Source organism: Lontra canadensis, unplaced genomic scaffold (genome assembly GCF_010015895.1).
Source record: "Lontra canadensis isolate GAN:19392208 unplaced genomic scaffold, GSC_riverotter_1.0 scaffold69, whole genome shotgun sequence".
Taxonomy (NCBI): Eukaryota; Metazoa; Chordata; class Mammalia; order Carnivora; family Mustelidae; genus Lontra; species Lontra canadensis.
In genome coordinates, this window is record NW_022631063.1 from 9,796,843 (window position 1) to 9,814,618 (window position 17,776).

General features: G+C 42.4%; 1 protein-coding gene across 2 annotated transcripts in view; it reads left to right on the forward strand.

The window, feature by feature from the left end:
* ITGA6 (integrin subunit alpha 6) overlaps positions 1–17,776 on the forward strand; it is a 76,442-nt gene that overhangs the window by 39,025 nt on the left and 19,641 nt on the right. For both annotated transcript variants that reach the window (XM_032880462.1, XM_032880463.1), the window contains exons 5-11: positions 1,368–1,499; positions 4,548–4,758; positions 5,471–5,664; positions 5,780–5,868; positions 7,760–7,878; positions 13,634–13,732; positions 13,987–14,048. In XM_032880462.1, coding sequence (XP_032736353.1) covers positions 1,368–1,499; positions 4,548–4,758; positions 5,471–5,664; positions 5,780–5,868; positions 7,760–7,878; positions 13,634–13,732; positions 13,987–14,048 — 906 coding nt within the window. The remainder of the gene's footprint in view (positions 1–1,367; positions 1,500–4,547; positions 4,759–5,470; positions 5,665–5,779; positions 5,869–7,759; positions 7,879–13,633; positions 13,733–13,986; positions 14,049–17,776) is intronic.

Here is a 17,776-nt window from a genome sequence, read left to right on the forward strand (position 1 = left end):
GAGCATTGTGAGATGATAAATTTAGATAATTTATGGGAAAGTTGTTTAATGGTATCGTTTAATTATGATTGTGATGTGGGTAAAAGGAGACACTGGGAGGGAGTGGGGAGAAGGGCCCTCAGTTTGACTGAGTTTAACTTCTTTCAAGAAATTAGGCTGGTATAGAAAATCACTGTGTTGAAGGACAGTTGAAGGAGGACAATGAAGAGAAATGCATGGGATTTAGACATCAGACATTTTTCTGAGAAATTTATTAAAATAAATGTGTTATAACATTTTCTGTAGTTAAGAATAACTTAGGGAAATTTTCCCTTTTGCACTCAAAAAAACTCCCCCAAGTTTGAATTCCTATTAGATATAATCCTTGAGGAACATCTTCCCCTTTATGTCATCCATAGTAACCTTTGGGAGGAATTTCCTTTGGCCTCCCCACTCCCAACATAACAGTATTTGTCAGGTTATGTTTACCTCATCCAAATAACACATAGAATTTAGAAATAGTTTTGTCATAGCAAGAATAGATGCCACTGGGGCGCCTGGGTGGCTCAGTGGGTTAAAGTCTCTGCCTTCGGTTCAGGTCATGATCCCAGGGTCCTGGGATCGAGCCCCACATCGGGCTCTCTGCTCTGCAGGGAGCCTGCTTCCTCCTCTCTCTCTCTCTCTGCCTGCCTCTCTGCCTACTTGTGATCTCTGTCTGTCAAATAAATAAATAAAATCTTTAAAAAAAAAAAAAAGAATAGATGCCACTTATGGTTAAAATAACAAAAACACCCACAAGTTATGTATGTATGTATTTATGGGAAACATTTTTACCTGCTTTATAAACCCTGATTTAAAATGTTACTGTTTTTAAAAAGTCACATAGTGGGCTTACTATATGAAATCTTCTCTTTTTAATTGTTAATTTTGAAAATTTTAGAAAGATGAAATCTTGGTTCAGGTGGTTTGGAGAAAGGATCAACACATTTCAGCTTTACACTCTAGCAAAGTAGGTAAATTGATGGTAGGATGACAGACGATATAAAATACATCAGGCTCATGTAATTTCTAAAAAGTTACTTTCTCTAGATTTAGTTAATGAAGTAAACATTTCATTTTCCATCCAGTTTTGTGGCATTACAGAGAATTCCTAAAAATGCATTTTTTTTCATTACTAGAACAAACTTCTTTGTAAAAATTCACATAACCATGATTCTTTAAACTTTAATAACCTCAAAAGCCCTCTATTTCCTCTGCCCTTCTTTCTCCAGACTCTTCTTCTTGTCCTTATGAACATGAGGCATGTGTATTAGGAACCATCTCTTTTATTTTGTTCCATCTTCATGGTTTTTTGTTGTTTTTTTTTTTTTGCCATTTCATTTCTTTAGGCATTGTTCGCGTAGAGCAAAAGAATAACACTTTTTTTGACATGAACATCTTTGAAGATGGGCCTTATGAAGTTGGTGGAGAGACTGACCATGATGAAAGTCTAGTTCCTGTTCCTGCGAACAGTTACTTAGGTAGGAATGAGCGCAGCTGGCAAGCCCGCCTTTCCAGATACCTCAGTGAGACCCTGTCCGCCCAGGACCCTGGACTTCGAGGCTGAGAATAGGCCAGGAGGAGCCAGGGGCCTGTGGCTGCGCTGATGGGAATTGGATTTAAGCTTTGGTGATCCCGAGGTAACCTGGGTGATGCTTGGGACTCTTCCCTTCTGACCTGGGCCAGCAGTGGCCTCTGTAACTGGAAACAAGCTGTTGGGACAGGGGGTGGTGGGGAGAGGCAGGGATGTTGGCAGTGAGCTGAGCTGCCTCCTCTCTCCCTCCAGTGCCTCTTTCTAGAGATACTGTTAAGAGCTACATTTATGAAGTTACTCTGAAGTGGCAGGTCAAGACCTCCAGGTCCTTCCTTGGTGACTGTTGTTCTCCAAGGGTCAGCTCTGCTTCCGGACTGGGGCCCCCCTGTCACAGGCCCCCTGGCAGGTGGCATGGTGGCTTTCCAGTGGCAGCTGAGCAGCACTGCCAGAGCAGCTTGGAGGACCCCCAGACTGTGTCTAAGTGCCAGTTCCCTAACTCCTCAGGCTCATTTGCATTACTAATGGGTGTCCTAAATTATTCATGTGCATTATGGTAATTACACAAAGGCTTTTAAAAGCTTTAATTCTTGGTATGAGTTGACATAAAGAATAATTACTGTACATTTCTTGGGAAAAATGTAAAAAAATCTGCTAAACCTAAATAGTGACCTACTTTTTTTTTTTTTTTTAAAGTACCCCTGTGCTAGAGATGTTATTGGAACAATGGAAGGTAAAAAGTAAAAACACAAGAATAATTCTAAACAATGTGTTAGTAAGCATATTCTAAAAATGTTCTAATTATAGAGATATGCATGAATGGTACTGTTAATTAAAAAGAAAGCAAAAACAAAACCACAACTTTTCAGACACTCCTCCTTCCAAATAAAAAATCTGGTGTGAGGGCATAGAAGAGGGCAGAGAAAAGTTAAACTTACCACTTGTTAAGTGCCAACCATGTGCTGTATTTATTGCTATACAAGTTGTACTTGACCTTCCTAATAATATTATAAAATCGGTATGATTATCCCTCTTTTGCTGATGGAAAAAAACTGTGACCTAGGGAGATTCATTTCTTAGTCCAAGGTCACACAGTTGCTCATCCCTCAACCAAGGAAAGAAAGGCTTGTGGAAATGAGGCAGGATGCGAAGCAGCTAGGTGTGTGAGTGCTGGGTCAGTGGCTTTGCAGGACACAAATGGGACGCAGACGCCATCCGTTTGCAATCTCAATTACTCAGTATGGTTTTTCAGGGTAAATACCATCAACACACAAGTATGTTCTTTGAATATATTTTAACAGGCAGCGTCTCACCAAATGTGTTATTTAGGGATTATTTTTGATGAGAAGTAATATTAAATTAAAATTTAATGTAATGGTCAAGAGACCTGGTCAGGGTTTTCTGGTCAAGAAACCACCACTTTGGTCTTGAAGATAGATGCCCTCTTGGAGCATTCAAGAAGTTTCGGCATATTTTATTAAACACATTAGCCCCTTTTAAGAATGGGTTGCCTCTAAAGAGGCTGCCTGGAGGGGGAAAGAGTCCAGTTCGTGTTGTCACATTTTTGTTGTCCATGCTGTCCGTGTGTCTATTGTTTCAAAAAAATCAATGGGCTTGAGGAAGCAAGTGATCTGCTTGTGGTTTTGGAAGCTGGTGAGGCTGGCCAGCCAGAGGCGGGGGTGGCCACCTCGTGCAGCGGGAGCATCGGGAGCTGGCAGGCCTCTTACGAAGCATAATTGCTTTCTCTTCAATCTTTTCCGTTCCATGCGTGTGTCCAGGCCTGCTGTTTCTGACCAGCGTTTCCTATACAGATCCTGATCAGTTTGTTTATAAAACACAGCCTCCCAGGGAGCAGCCCGGCACATCCCCCGATGTGATGATGAATAGCTACCTAGGTTTGTGACCTCTGAGATGACAAATAAATTGTCTTGGTCATGGTCATTTAAAGAATTTTTTTTGGTGGGGGGGAATCCATACAGAGCATAAATCTTTTTATTTCCTCTTCCATTTCGAGTGAAGCACGCTGAAAAGCACGCCAGGCTGAGGCTCTGCCGCCAGGTGGTTTGCGGAGCGGCATTTGATTCCATCACCCTGTTCTAAACTCGGAGCTCATCATATTCTCCAACTCACTTCACAGTTTTGAGAACTGCAACAGTAGTGGTGAAGCTTTTTGTAAATCACAATAAGAAGGGTGAGCTTATGCTCTCTGGCATCTGCCTCCCCTCCCTATAGGAAGATTTGCTCAGTTTGAGTGGTTGTGACAGAGGCATTGATATGCACCTCCTGGCCGATCTTGGTCTGTTATCTGACCCCCCAGCTGATGCTTTCTAATTGGGCGCCTCATGTTTTCTGCCCTCCGAACGAGTATGTGATTATCATCAGTGAGAACGTGCTCACCTCTATTGTTTATACGAGGTTCTCAAATACTCCATCTCACCGGTCATGGTCTTGTTTGCATGTTTGTGTCTGAGAATTAAGTTGGTCCGAAATACTGAAATGCTGTGTGTGGTAGATGAAGGATATTAGCATTTGTTTTACCAAGGAGACTGATAAATGTGGAAGTTACTAATCATTACGTTATAGCAGAACCCTATAACGTGCACTCAGGTATGTTGGTCTATACTTTCCCATGATAATTTAGGATCTAGCTTGATCTCCTTTTACCACAGTTCTAGTATCAAAGTAGAGTGCGAACAGCTTCGGGAGATGCATGAGTGTTTCATGATTCAAGTTACCCATAAGCTAAAGTAGCACAGGTAATTTCTGTGAAAAAAGTCTTCATGTATGTCACAGAAAGCCATGACCCTTGCCTACTGCTTTGTACTTGGGTCAAACTCCTTCATGTTGTAAGTGTGACAGCTGCTAAAAAAGGCCTGGAAGGAGAGGGGTGGGAAGCCAGAGGCAAAGGTGGTGATGGCGTTACCGTGGTAGATGCCGTTACCGTGGTAGATGCCTCCTGAAATACACAGTGACGTGAACTATTACTTTGTTTTTCTAGGCTTTTCTTTAGACTCAGGAAAAGGTATTGTTTCTAAAGACGAGATCACTTTCGTTTCTGGTGCTCCAAGAGCCAATCATAGTGGAGCTGTGGTTTTGCTAAAAAGGGACACGAAGTCTGCTCATCTCCTCCCTGAATACATCTTTGACGGGGAAGGTCTGGCTTCTTCATTCGGTTATGACGTGGCAGTGGCGGACCTTAACAAAGATGGGTAAGTGCATCTTCGGTTACTTTACATCTGCCAAAAACCATTGGTTCTTGGGCATTTTTCAGTCTTGAGAGGAGCCATCCTTTCAGGTTCGTTGACTCAAAGAATATTTTTGCTGCCAGATCTTTATCTTCCTGCCACGTCTTTATCACTTGCATTTTGGCAGCAGATGTTCATTAACTTACTCAGGTTATTTACATTTTCACTTTTTGGTTTTCACTCATATTTTGGGTCTGTGAGAATTAAAATATGGAAAAACATTAACTCGAAAAATGACACCTACGTGGCTCTTCTGCTGTGGCTTCTCATGGGGCTGTGGGAGCATCCAGAAAGTCCTTTTAAAAACCAGGATCGGCGACAAAGTAATAGTTATGTCGGTGGTGGTGGTTTGGGGGGTGGGTGGAGGGGATCAGAGTCTGTGCACTCTCGTTCCAACTTGGGGACTATCTTCAGGTTCTTCCCGTTGATACCTTCCTCTGGGCATTCATTGTGGGCTATTGTGTAAAATGTTTTACCTAAACCTAAACACTTACTTATCTGAACATTACATAAACACACCTACAAAAATGTTTTAATGGATGAGAAATCAATTCCAGATTTGAGGTCCTTTCTGCGTCCTGTCTCTGTGTCCTTAGTACCTGGGCTGATGGCATTCTCTGTGAGCTCGCTGGTATCTTAGCCGATGGTTCAGTTTTATCCCTCGTTATGTTTTTAGGTGGCAAGATATAATGATCGGAGCCCCACAGTATTTTGACAGAGATGGAGAAGTTGGTGGTGCCGTATATGTTTACATAAACCAGCAAGGCAGGTGGAATAAAGTCAAGCCCATTCGTCTTAATGGAACCAAAGATTCTATGTTTGGCATTGCAGTAAAAAATATTGGCGACATTAATCAAGATGGCTACCCAGGTAATAGATGGTGAAATAGTTATGATGCTCACAGGCTGATTATTTGATTGTCTAAAATAATGAATGCTTATGGCATTGTACTGGGATGTTTGTTGAAATGTGACGTTGTCAACAGATATTGCAGTTGGAGCTCCCTACGATGATATGGGAAAGGTTTTTATCTATCACGGATCCCCGAATGGAATAAATACCAAGCCGACACAGGTAACCAGACAGCCTGGGTTTCTACAATGAGGGTCTCCGCGTTTTGCCTTGTAGTAGGGTATTGGGTTTATATGCATTTTCATGCTACTCATGTTTGATTGACAAATCTGTAATAGTGTGAACTCTGTGCTTTTTTAAAATGTACCATTGGAAGATAGCTTGGAAATAGATTTACAATAAGCACATTGTTGTGTTTATTTGTAAACTTTCTTAGATAAATTGGGAATCAAAGAAGTCCAAGGAAAAAGACTGTTATACCCAGACAGCATAAATTGATGGAAATGTGAGCTCTTTCCTTTAGCGGGATACTAACTGGAGGTAAAATGGGCAAAAAAAACCCAAACAAACAAACCAGATGGTTGTGATGACATGGAGGATTGAGATGCCAAAAATTTAAAATTGCTTTTGAGAAAAATAAGACATTTGGAGGGCAGGTAGAGAGGTTTGGCATATAGTAAAAGAAGCTCATCAAAAATTGGCCCCTTTGAGTGTGGGTGAAGGTCGAAAGCAGTCTGCTGAGTGAAAGAAGCCGGACGCAGAAGGGAGAAGTAAAACAATTTTATAATCCAATACTGGGAACCACGAGCTCACGTCATGAGATGCGTGTGCGGTTCAAGAGGGAAATGTGTTAGCTCAGAGCAACCTCAGTTCAGGTGCTCTTAGCGTCCTCCGCCATCTTGGTAGTGAAATGGTACCCTGACACCTGTGTCCCATGCGCGACGGCGGATATGTGCTCCTTTTGAAAAACAGAACATGAACAGACACTTCCCCAATGAAGACATACAAATGGCTAACAGGCACATGAAAAAATGTTCATCATCATCAGCCATCAGGGAGATTCAAGTCCAAATCACACTGAGATACCACTTTACACCAGTTAGAATGGCAAAAACTGACAAGGCAGGAAACAACAAATGTTGGAGAAGATGCTTATACTGTTATACTGTTGGTGGGAATGCAAGTTGGTGCAGCCACTTTGGAAAACAGTGTGGAGGTTCCTCAAAAAGTTGAAAATAGAGCTATCCTATGACCCAGCAATCGCACTACTGGGTATTTACCCCAAAGATACAGATGTAGTGAAAAGAAGGGCCATATGCACCCCAATGTTCATAGCAGCAATGACCATGATATCCAAACTGTGGAAAGAGTTGCGATACCCTTCAACAGACAAATGGATAAAGAAGATGTGATCCATATACATAATGGAATATTCCTCAGCCATCAGAAAGGATGACTACCCAGCTTTTGCATCAACCTGGATGGGTCTGGAGGAGATTATGCTGAGTGAAATAAGTCAAGCAGAGAAAGGCAGTTATCCAGGGTTCCACTTACTTGTGGAGCATAAGGAATAGCATGGAGGACATTAGGGAAAGGAAGGGAAAAATGAAGGGGGGGCAGAATCAGGGGGGAAGGTCAACCACAGGAAGACTGTGGACCCTAAGAAACAAACTGAGGGTTTCAGAGGGGAGGGGGGTGGGGGATGGGTGAGCCTGGTGGTGGGTATTAAGGAGGGCTTGGATTGCATGGGGCACTGGGTATTATACATAAGCAACGAATTTTGGAACACTGCATCAAAAACTAATAATGTATTATATAGTGACTAATGTAACATAATAAAAAATAATAAAAAATTAATTAATTAAAAAAAAGAAAACAAAAAAAAAAATTGGCCCCTTTATCCTTTGAGATAGAATGTAAATCAGACTTCTATGAGATAAAATGTATGAAGTGTTGGAGCACATGTGTGCTTATAATTTATTTATAATTTAGTATAATTTATAAGTAAACTCTTAGACTTCAGTTTATGAGGAAACATTTTGGCTTTTTTTCAAAGCATCAAGAAGCTCATTTTGGTGGCCCATTGTTCATTCTGATGCCCTGTTCATTTCAGATTCTTGAGGGTAAATCCCCTTATTTTGGATATTCAATTGCTGGAAATATGGACCTTGATCGAAATTCCTACCCTGATGTTGCAGTTGGTTCCCTCTCAGACTCAGTGGCTGTGTTCAGGTGTGTGATCTCTGACTTCAGCTAAGTATGTTCAATATTCAGCTTTAACTCAGATTTTGACCTTTTTAATTGAAAATCCTAATACCCATATTTCAAAGTTTAAGGTTTATATGGATTTTGAAGATTTTTTTAAAAAGCGATATAACAATGTGATAAGAACTATTTTGTAATGCCTCGCTAACTTTGAATTGAAAAAGAAATCAGAACTGGTGAAAATTTTTACTTTATAGGTACTTTTAAAACCTTATATTTTCTTAAAAGAGGAAACATAAAATTTGACAGTACAAAGAATATAAGGAAGGAAATAAGAACCCCCGTCTTTCACGATCCATTAATCAGCTCCAAAATTTTGGTTTATATCCTTTTAGTCTTTTGTGTTCTGTGAGTGCATGTGTATATTTAACAAAACGGAGCTCACAGTGTACGTATTGTTTTGTAATCTGCATTTGTCTGTAATGCCTAGTGGACTTTGTCCACGTCTGTGAGTTTATCACGCACAGGGGCTTTTCCCCTGTCCTTGAACACTTTTCTGTGATGAGGTTGCTGGCTGCCTGTAAGGTGTCACGAGGCTGGGTCTAGTTTATTTAACCATCACCATACTGTCCTTGGATATTTATGTTCCTTTCCAGGTTTGTTCGTTTTGGTTTTTTTTCGTGATATACCAGCTGGCCAACATCCTTTACTTTTGTTCACGTCCTGAATTCTTCCCTCACGATAAATTCCCAGAAGTGAGTTTGCTGAGTGGAGGGCATATGTGTTTTCAGACTTTAGATTCACATTCACCAAAATGACCTCCAGAAAGGCTGCCTCGGTTTGCCCATCAGCTTTGCTTGAGTCCCCATTTTCCTAGTGAATTTCATCACTGCTGGGACTCACCACTTAACATCATTTATTTAATTTGTAATTTGAGAAGTAGCACGTTCTTGTAAAAAAGGTTAATACACAGTTGTGGAAAATGCAAGTTCCCCAATATTCCCATTGTCCACGAAACAACTTTGGATAGTTTTGGGTATCTTTTTGCTTCGAGGGCTTCCTCAAAGGGCCATTCTCACTGCTCTAACTTGGGTCTTAAAAATCTAATCTTTGTTGGTTCTCTGTCCTTGTCAGTATAGACAGATCCATCTTATTTTTTTTAACAAGTTAATATTGTTCCATTATAAGCATTTAATTTTCAATTAATGGAATTTTTAGTCTCTGACATTTAGCTAATGTAAACAGTGTGCTACAGAATATTATACATCTCTGTTTTTTTTTTTTAAGAAAAATTCCTAGAAATAGAATCCCTAGGATACAGGTTAGAACATTTTTGTATTAATACATATATCTACAGAGAGGTTGTGACAGTTTTTGGTCATGGCAGCAAGCTGTGAGAAAGCCTATTTCCTTGTACCCTTAACAGCATCAGACATGATGAATCTGGTTTTTGCTCATGTGCTCTGTGTCCCCATCCTTTGGCTGAATTTGCATTTCTTGGATTCTTAGTGAGAATTAACCATTTGGGTTTTTCCTTTTTCTTTCTTTCTTCCTTCCTTTCTTTTTCTTTCTTTCTTTTTTTAACTATTTGGCTTTACAGTTATTTTAATCTTAAAGATATCTTTAAATATATTTTTTTAAGATTTTATTGAGAGAGCAAGAACGAAGGAGCACAAGCAGGGGGCAGGGGCAGAGGGAGAGAGAGAAGCAGACTCCCTGAGCAGGGAGCCCGATGTGGGGCTTCATCCCAGAACCCTGAGATCATGACCTGAGCCAAAGGTAGATGCTTAACTGACTGAGCCACCCAGACACCCCTCTTTAAAGATGTTTTAAATGAGTGCTAATATACAGTGAGACCCTAAAGGGGAAAAAAAGAAAAGAAAAAAAAAACAAACATCATTACCCTGTAGAATTCCAGAGAATTCTACATCAGGTAGAGATGTAGCCCCAACATCTAAAATATAATCCTAAGCCAAACCCCTCAGTCTTATAAGAAACTGATGCCAGGAGGACATTTCTGAAGAGAATAATATAAAAAAATACAATATAGTATATTATATAGTGTATATATATATGTATAGTATATATAATATAGTATAGAATGTAGTGTAGAATATCATAGAAAATAGAAAAATAGTTTTCTGGTTAGATGGCAAGATCTATGAAAAATGAAGAACCACCACAGAAGTTGGAGATGGCAAGAGTAGGAGACATGAAAAGAAGTAGAGAAGGATGTATCTGAGATGTTAGTGAGGACAAAGGAAGTTAAAAAAAAGTTAACTAAATGAACCGTGTGTAAGTGATTGAGAAAAGAGAGACCTCGGGAAAACATGGCTAGCTCAGTAGTGGTTTGTGTTGGTGGTTATACATATCTGTCCTAGGAACCCAGTGTTCTTCTGAACTGTCACACTGGGGACACTTGTGTGTGGTACTGTGTGCCTTCCAAGGTTAATTAACACGTTCAGCCTGTGTTCTGTCTGGTGGTTCTCAAACACTGCCTATAATATGCCTGTTTCTCTTTGTTCCTATAGGTATTAATCTTAAAATATTCAATGTTTATTAAGATTTATTTATTTTAGAGCATGCACGAGCACAGGCAGGAGGGGCAGGGGGACAGGGAGAGGTTCTCAATCAGACTCTGCGCTGAACGTGGAGCCCATCGTGGGGCTTGATCCCATGACCCTGAGATCACGACCGAGCGGAAACCAGGAGTTGGATGCTTAACTGATTGCACCACCCAGGCGTCCGTTAAAATAGTCAGTGTTTTTAAAATGTGGAAGACTGTAGAACATTGATCAAAATGCAGTTTGCATTTCTAGTTGAGGTATAGCCCTCGGGTATCGAGAAGACTTGACTTCCTGTACCAGAATTTGCTTACCATGTTTTCACAGCACACAGCCTGTTTTTAGTGAGTTAATAAATATTTGCTTCTGAATATAGCTGGTACATATTAAAATACTGTTTTCCTATCTTAATAAGTGGGTTGAGTATGAACCCTGTGGACTTGTTCCGAGAAGAGCCTTCTTTCTTTGGAGATAGCACAAAAGTAAATTTTAAAATCCTTTTATTAAAAAAATGAGAACCCAATTCCCTTATTTTACAAATGGGGAAAATGGAGGCCCAGGACTGCTTCAGATTTGAAGACTGGATCCTGGGAGCCCAGGATCCCAACGTCTGGGCATTTTTCCCACTTAATAGTACTTTAAGGTAGATCCTAAATACATGCCAGTCAAACAAGAGGTAGCTGAACCAGTAAGATTTGTTTTATGTGGTAAGGCACATGTTTCCCAATTCGTCATGTACTATGCGCTTGAAATTATATTTGTTGTTATGTTTAAAAAAAACAGAAGGGGCGCCTGGCTGGCTCAGTTGGAAGAGCATGAGACTCTTGATCTCAGGGTCTTGAGGTTTGAGTCCTGGGATAGGTGTAGAGATGACTGAAAAAACAAACTTAAAAGGATTTTAAATAAAGAAAAACAAATAGAAATGTTTTAGGGAGAAGTGTGTGTTAATATTTACTTCTTATATCTATGTCCCCTTAACACTATGATCTATAAAACATTCTTGCATCTCTAGCAATTGCTTTCAATTTGTGGATTTTTGCCTCTTAAATATGCTCTCAAAACTTTAATTAGGAATGTGTCTAGTTAGTATCTTAGAAACTAGCAGCTGTCTACAATAACAGTGGAAAGGTAAACAACCGAAATAGAAGTCATTTAGAAGCAGGAGTGTGGGCAGCATTTGTCCTTCTGCAGGCTTGCGCCTTGCCCGTGAATGTACACGCGTCTTTTCTAGCCTACCGACAGATTGATTCCAGAAGTTCCAGCTCGCTGTCTGGGATTTGGAATGCATTTTCCTGTCTTCCCCAGGACGGCTGGGTTACCAGAAGCCCATTAAAGTCAGTCTAACTGGATCCATTCCGCATCCTGGCTGGGGAGTGATAGGGATGAGAGGGACCCTTTCCCCGTTCGCTTGCACCGTATACTTGGACTTGCTCTATCTGCGGCGGAGGTCAGGACATAGGCTGGTGGTAACGCCTTAGGCTGGGGAAGTAGGGGAGAAGATGGAAGGGAGAGCAGAGATGTTTTTATATAGTGAGAAGGGCCCAAGGTGTGGGATTCCAGCTGCTTGAGTGGGTTTGTGAGGATGGAGTTAGGCAGAGCAGAGATGGGACAGGCTGAGGGCTTGAAGCTTTTGCTTATGGAAATCCTGTGGGGGTGGAAAAGTTGTACTCCCTTCTGCTGACAGGAGGACAAAGACTTAAGGCTGGGAATGGGACGTTCTGAGGAAGGGCAGAGGTTTGTGGGATGGAGTCCTGTCAGCTCAGGGTTGCCTGTATTCCTAAAATTCGCATGTACCTAGAAACCCTGATAGAGAGCGTCCCAGGTAATTAGGTGTATGTGGGTTTTTCACCTTTTTGGAAGGTATTTTGGCAAGATTACTCATAATTAAACGTGCATATATTCTTCAACTCAGAAATTCTGCTAGGAGTTTATCCTACAGGGGAATTCAAATGTGTGCCTAGAAACCTGTCCTTGGAGGTCTGTCAGAGCCGAAAGCCCCAAAACAGCATAAACGTCTACCCCTGAGGGACTGGTTGGGTCCCTGCTGTTGCTGTGTGGGTGCAGAACAGCGCCACTGGCCTGAAAACCTGGGAACTAGATCTAGGGGGAGACAGGAGGAGGCCACTGAAAGGTCAGTGAGAAAAAGCAGCACAGAGGGGCGTCTGGAAGGACAGACCAGGCCCCTTGGGGGTTTAGGTGAGGACGGAGCCATAATACGTGTCTGAAAACTCTAGAATTTTTGACAAATTGTCCATGTTCCTTTCCGTTTGAAAGCTTCTATTAAAATGACAAGACATTTTATAATTATCCATTTTGAGTTTATCTTTGTGTACGGTATTTAAAATTTTTGGGTAAAATTCATATAATGAGGTTTTATTTTTTTATTATTTTTGTCAAGGTGTTGCAGAAGAGAAAGTGTATTTTTGGGATTTTTTACTAATAGAGACTAGACTAATCCTTTGGGTGATGAGATCTTTTTGAGATCATACAGAAATCTAATTTGTTTTGTTTTGTTTTTATTGTGTTATGTTAGTCACCATAAAATACATCATTAGTTTTTGATGCAGTGTTCCAGGATTCATAGTTAGGGGTATAACACCCAGTGCTTCATGCAATACATGCCCTCCTTAATACCTACCACCAGGCTCAGCCATCCCCCCCATCCCCTCCCCTCTAAAACCCTCAGTTTGTTTCTCGGAGTCCACAGTCTCTCATGGTTCATCTTTCCCTCCAATTTCCCCCAATTCACTTTTTCTTTCCTTCTCCTAATGTTCTCCATTCTATTCCTTATGCTCCACAAGTAAGTGAAACCATATGAGAGTTGACTTTCTCTGCTTGACTTATTTCACTCAGCATAATCTCCTCCAGTCCCATCCATGTTGATACAGAAGTTGGGTACTCATCCTTTCCGATGGCTGCGTAATATTCCATTGTACATATGGACCACATCTTCTTTATCCATTTGTCTTTTCAAGGGCATCTCAGCTCTTTCCACAGTTTGGCTATTGTGGCCAGTGCTGCTATAAACATTGAGGGCATATAATGAGGTTTTAAATGAGGCCTTTTCTTTGGCCACAGGGGAACATCTCCCCCGCCCCCCACCGCCCCCTGTCCTGTGGTTTTTAAGGTGTAGTAGTAGACAGCTTGAGAATATGTGAATTCTTTTCACACTGAAGGTAGTAAGAGGCCAAGCCTATGTTTTGCTCCTTTTTTTTCAGGTCCCGGCCTGTGATTAATATTCAGAAAACAGTCACCGTGACACCAAGCACGATTGATCTCCGCCAGAAAACGTTCTGCGGGGCACCTAGCGGGATATGGTGAGAGCTCCCACTGTATGCACGGAACCCCTTCACTTTCATATGTCTGCTTTGGGGGACCCTGTTGCTCTGAGGAGCCATGGGCAACAGTGGGACAGAAATGAGCAAGGGGACAAGGAATCTGTCAAGCGAACATAGAACATTTTACTCATCAGTGGGCAGTGGGGGGATTCGAGACCTGGGGACCATGGGTTTTTGTTTCTCTCTACTGCAGCGATGCATCTTTTAAGGAATATGTGTTTGATTTTATATAGCCTCAAGGTGAAGGCCTGTTTTGAATACACTGCCAAACCCACAGGTTACAATCCTTCGATAAGTAAGTACCTAGTACCTTTAAAAATTATATATGTTCTGTCCACCAGGTTGAAAATAATGCATAAGTAACAGAAAAATAAAACTGCTGTGGCCAACCTTGGTTTATAAATTCTTGTATGAGGCATTCAGTGGCTCTGCTGTCTTCTTTAATCAGGAAGGCGAAGTGCAGGAGGGGAGAACTTTCCATTTGGTCCTCATTTGAATTTTCCAGAGCAGATGGTTTAGGACAGCAGGACTTGGCAAAATACTCATTTGCTACCACAACTGTTTCCTCCATTTCTGCCTTTGAAGAGCAACATGGAAAATTGGTTTTGCGGTTGTGAGGTGGGGGGTGGTGGTTGTAGGAGATGAGTCCCAGAGCCCAAGCTTTGTGCAGAATTGTTGGGTTAGCCTCTCCTTGTTGCGTCGTCCCCTCCAGGCGGCCTCCACGGCCCAGAACACCCATGCCACACCCCTGCAGGTGGGCTCCTTGGGGACCGGAAGGCTGGTCTTGGGAATTCAGAGCCCGGGGCTCTGCTCCGGGCTGCAGTTCCGAGGCCGGCTCACCCCGCAGCACAGCAGAGACATTGGAGTCTCCATTTTCCTATCAGAAATAAAAATGTCTCTAGTAGGAATTCCTACATAGGATTGTGGTGGAGAGCAAAGGAGATACTCTGGTGAAAGCTACCTGTCATTTATAAGGTATTATGTGGCTTCCTTTCTTTATAATCCAAACTGGCTTTTTGGCCGCACATTTAGACAAGGCTAATGACACTCTAACGGTGGTGATCGTCCTTAAAGCCTTCCACGGTAGGTTTTAGTAAGAGCTAAACGCTTTCAGGTGTAAGCAGTCTGCTCCAGAGTGAAGATGGGGACATGGGAATTTAAAGAGAAGTTTTTCCCCAAGGAGCAGGTACAAAGAGTGAGGGTGATCGGATGGTTCTGGCGGCCCCGTGTGATGGCGTTGCATGCCACCAACGGATGCCTTCTGCGGGGATAGGGTGGTCTGCAGTTTTTATTTTACCTTGACATAATGAGTTTTCTTAAGTTTCCTTCTTGTTATGTAAAGTATTACTCTGTTTTTTTTATTAAAAAGATATCGCTTTTCATACTTCAGAATTTGGCAAATAAGTCTGTCTTCCCCCAGTTCACCCTGTCATAGGCCGCCTTTTCCTGTTTTAAGCCTCCATCTTCCCCTATTTTAAGCCATCCTCAGGCAGTTGCTTTGCCTCCCTGAGCTTTTTGGGCCCATCTGCAGGGCTGTCTCCTGCTGTAGCCTCTCCCAGGATCTACCCACCTTGTGGGACGTGTGCTTGGTGTTGCTGTATCACGGTTTGTGCACAGGGCGGTGGTGGCCTCTCACTTGGCCTTTTGATGTGGCTGGTATTTCACCGAGTACTGGAAACAATTCTTGGGGTGGCTTTCATTGAGAAGAAAATGTCTTCTAGGATTTCTCACACTCTGTTACCCTGTTAGTATATTTTGTGTTATTTTTACCCAGACACCATACCTTACACTTGCCTGTTTGGATAATGGGTGTTTGACCACTGTGTTTCGAGTAGACTAGAGAGACAAGGAGAAATTGTGATTCTTTGACTAGGTGAGGAGAGGAAATGGGGAAACATTTTTATTCTTTGAGTCTGTCATTTACCCACACCACTCTGACCGTAGATGTGATGAAATCTTATCAGAGCCGTCCTTGTCTTCCCCTACATCAATCATTTCCATAAAATTACAGACGTTGTTCTAGCTTTCACGTAGCATTTGATGCCCTGTGTTTTAATTTCATGTTTAGTAGTTACACCATTAACCAAGTGTTTAACAACTCTGTTAGCCGAGTGCTTACTGATGGGCTATCACAAATAGAACTTTTTTTCTGTGAAGACATTTAGAGGGATCCTGTATTTCCTTGCCTGTACTTCCACAGCACTGGGAAATTCTACATCAGATAGGACTTCCACCGAGCTGCATAAGTGAATCCATCTAAAATCCGTTCCCGGTATCTGAGAATGTGAGCTTATTGTTTGATCAGGCCCTTTTAACTCGGTGGTCCTCGGTTGTGGTGTTGCCTACAGACAGATATTTATAATTGAGCCTTAATGAGTATTCTACTGGCTTGCCCCTTGAAAGGTCAGCAAAGGCGGCCTGCAAGGATTTTAAGATAACGTGAACTGTCTGGGGGGTCAGGGAAGGTTAGAGTGGGCTTGTTAGATAAACGGTTTTAACACACCCACACCCTCCCCTGCTTTTGCCGTGAGGGGCACTCAGCACTGAGCCTTGGTCGGGTTCACTGTGGAGTTAACAGGTCGTTGATAAATGGATGATGTCAAGGCTACAAGGCTAAAATGGAAGCACATTCCATTTGGCAGAAATTACTACTGAAACTGTCAGTGTTTCTAAATTTTGGTCTTGCTGTAGCTCAGTAGCTGTTGTTTTGGTGTAAGGATAACATTCTGTGGTCTGTGTGCATGTCTCTATGTGCATGGGTGGGTATGTGGGTGTGGTGCAGTCCCTCCCACTTCCATTCAGCTGTTCTAAAATCATACTTATGGCAGGCGTTGTCCCATTGCTGGGGAACACAGTGGCGAGCAGACTGACGGGGTCCCGTCCACACCTTTGCCTGGGGAAGATGGTTGGGCCATCCCAGTGGCTAAGTGTAGTGAGTGGGGATATAGAATACTGTCCGATCCCCTCTGGAGAGGTCAGCGGCGTCCCCCCCCCCCCCGAGGAAGTGATGTCTACACTGAGATCTGAAGGAGGAGTGAGTTAGGCAGTTGATGGGAGGTAGAGAGGACCAGGGCCCTGCTGGCGGAGGAAGAGAGTGACCCAAGCAGAGGCCCGGAGGAAGTGGAAACCTGGACATCCAAGAGGCTTCATAAAGCGTTTGTCTTGTGTGTTTGTGACAGAGACTTCGAAGCTGGTGCCGCCCCTGTCCTTCTCTGTGTGATTCTGGGCCAGGCCTCTAGCTCTGTGGGCATCCATTCCTCACCTGCAAGAAGAGGGTGTTAAAATAGATGCTCTTTAAGGCCTCTTCTGAACTCCACTGTGAATATTAGAACATGGGTGGTTCATTTTCTGTGTTTTCTGGAGAAGATTTTTTTTTTTTCCCTTGAAGCTGCCTTCTCTGGCCCTATATGCACTTTGGTTTGCTTCCCCTTCTGGTGGTTATTGAGTGATTGATGAATGAATGTAAGTAATTTAAATGTTACCCCATAAAGAAACATAGTGACTACATCCAGCAAAGAATGTATTCTAAAGCTGAGAAATGAGATTTTGATTATCCAAATCCTGGCTTGCCTCCGAGCTCCATTAGTAGAGGTCATCAAGAACAGGAGGTGTCTTCTAGGCCTTTGGAGGTCGGAAACTTTGGTGTGGGAGACATGGTAGCTGGCCAATGGGTCCTCTAGCCTCGAAAAGGAATGTGTTTTACCTTTCAGTTCTTTTAAGTGAGAAGTCTCCGCCTGTTGTCAAAAGACTTCTCTATCTCTCCTATGTATTATTCCCGTTTCAGGCAACTGTGCGTTATCCGTGCTTCTTAAACTTTAATGGGTCTAAGACCCACCTGATGGTCCTGTTAAAATGCAGATTCTGGTTAAGTAGGTCTGGCTGGGGCTTGAGGTTCTCACTGCCCAGCAGATGCAAGGAGAAGCTGCCGCTGCTCTCCAGGTGTGGGGCCCCGCCAGGGACAGCCTGCTGGATGCAAGTCAGTGCAGGCCTTTCGGGAGTGCTGGGTGCCCGTTCTCTTTAGTG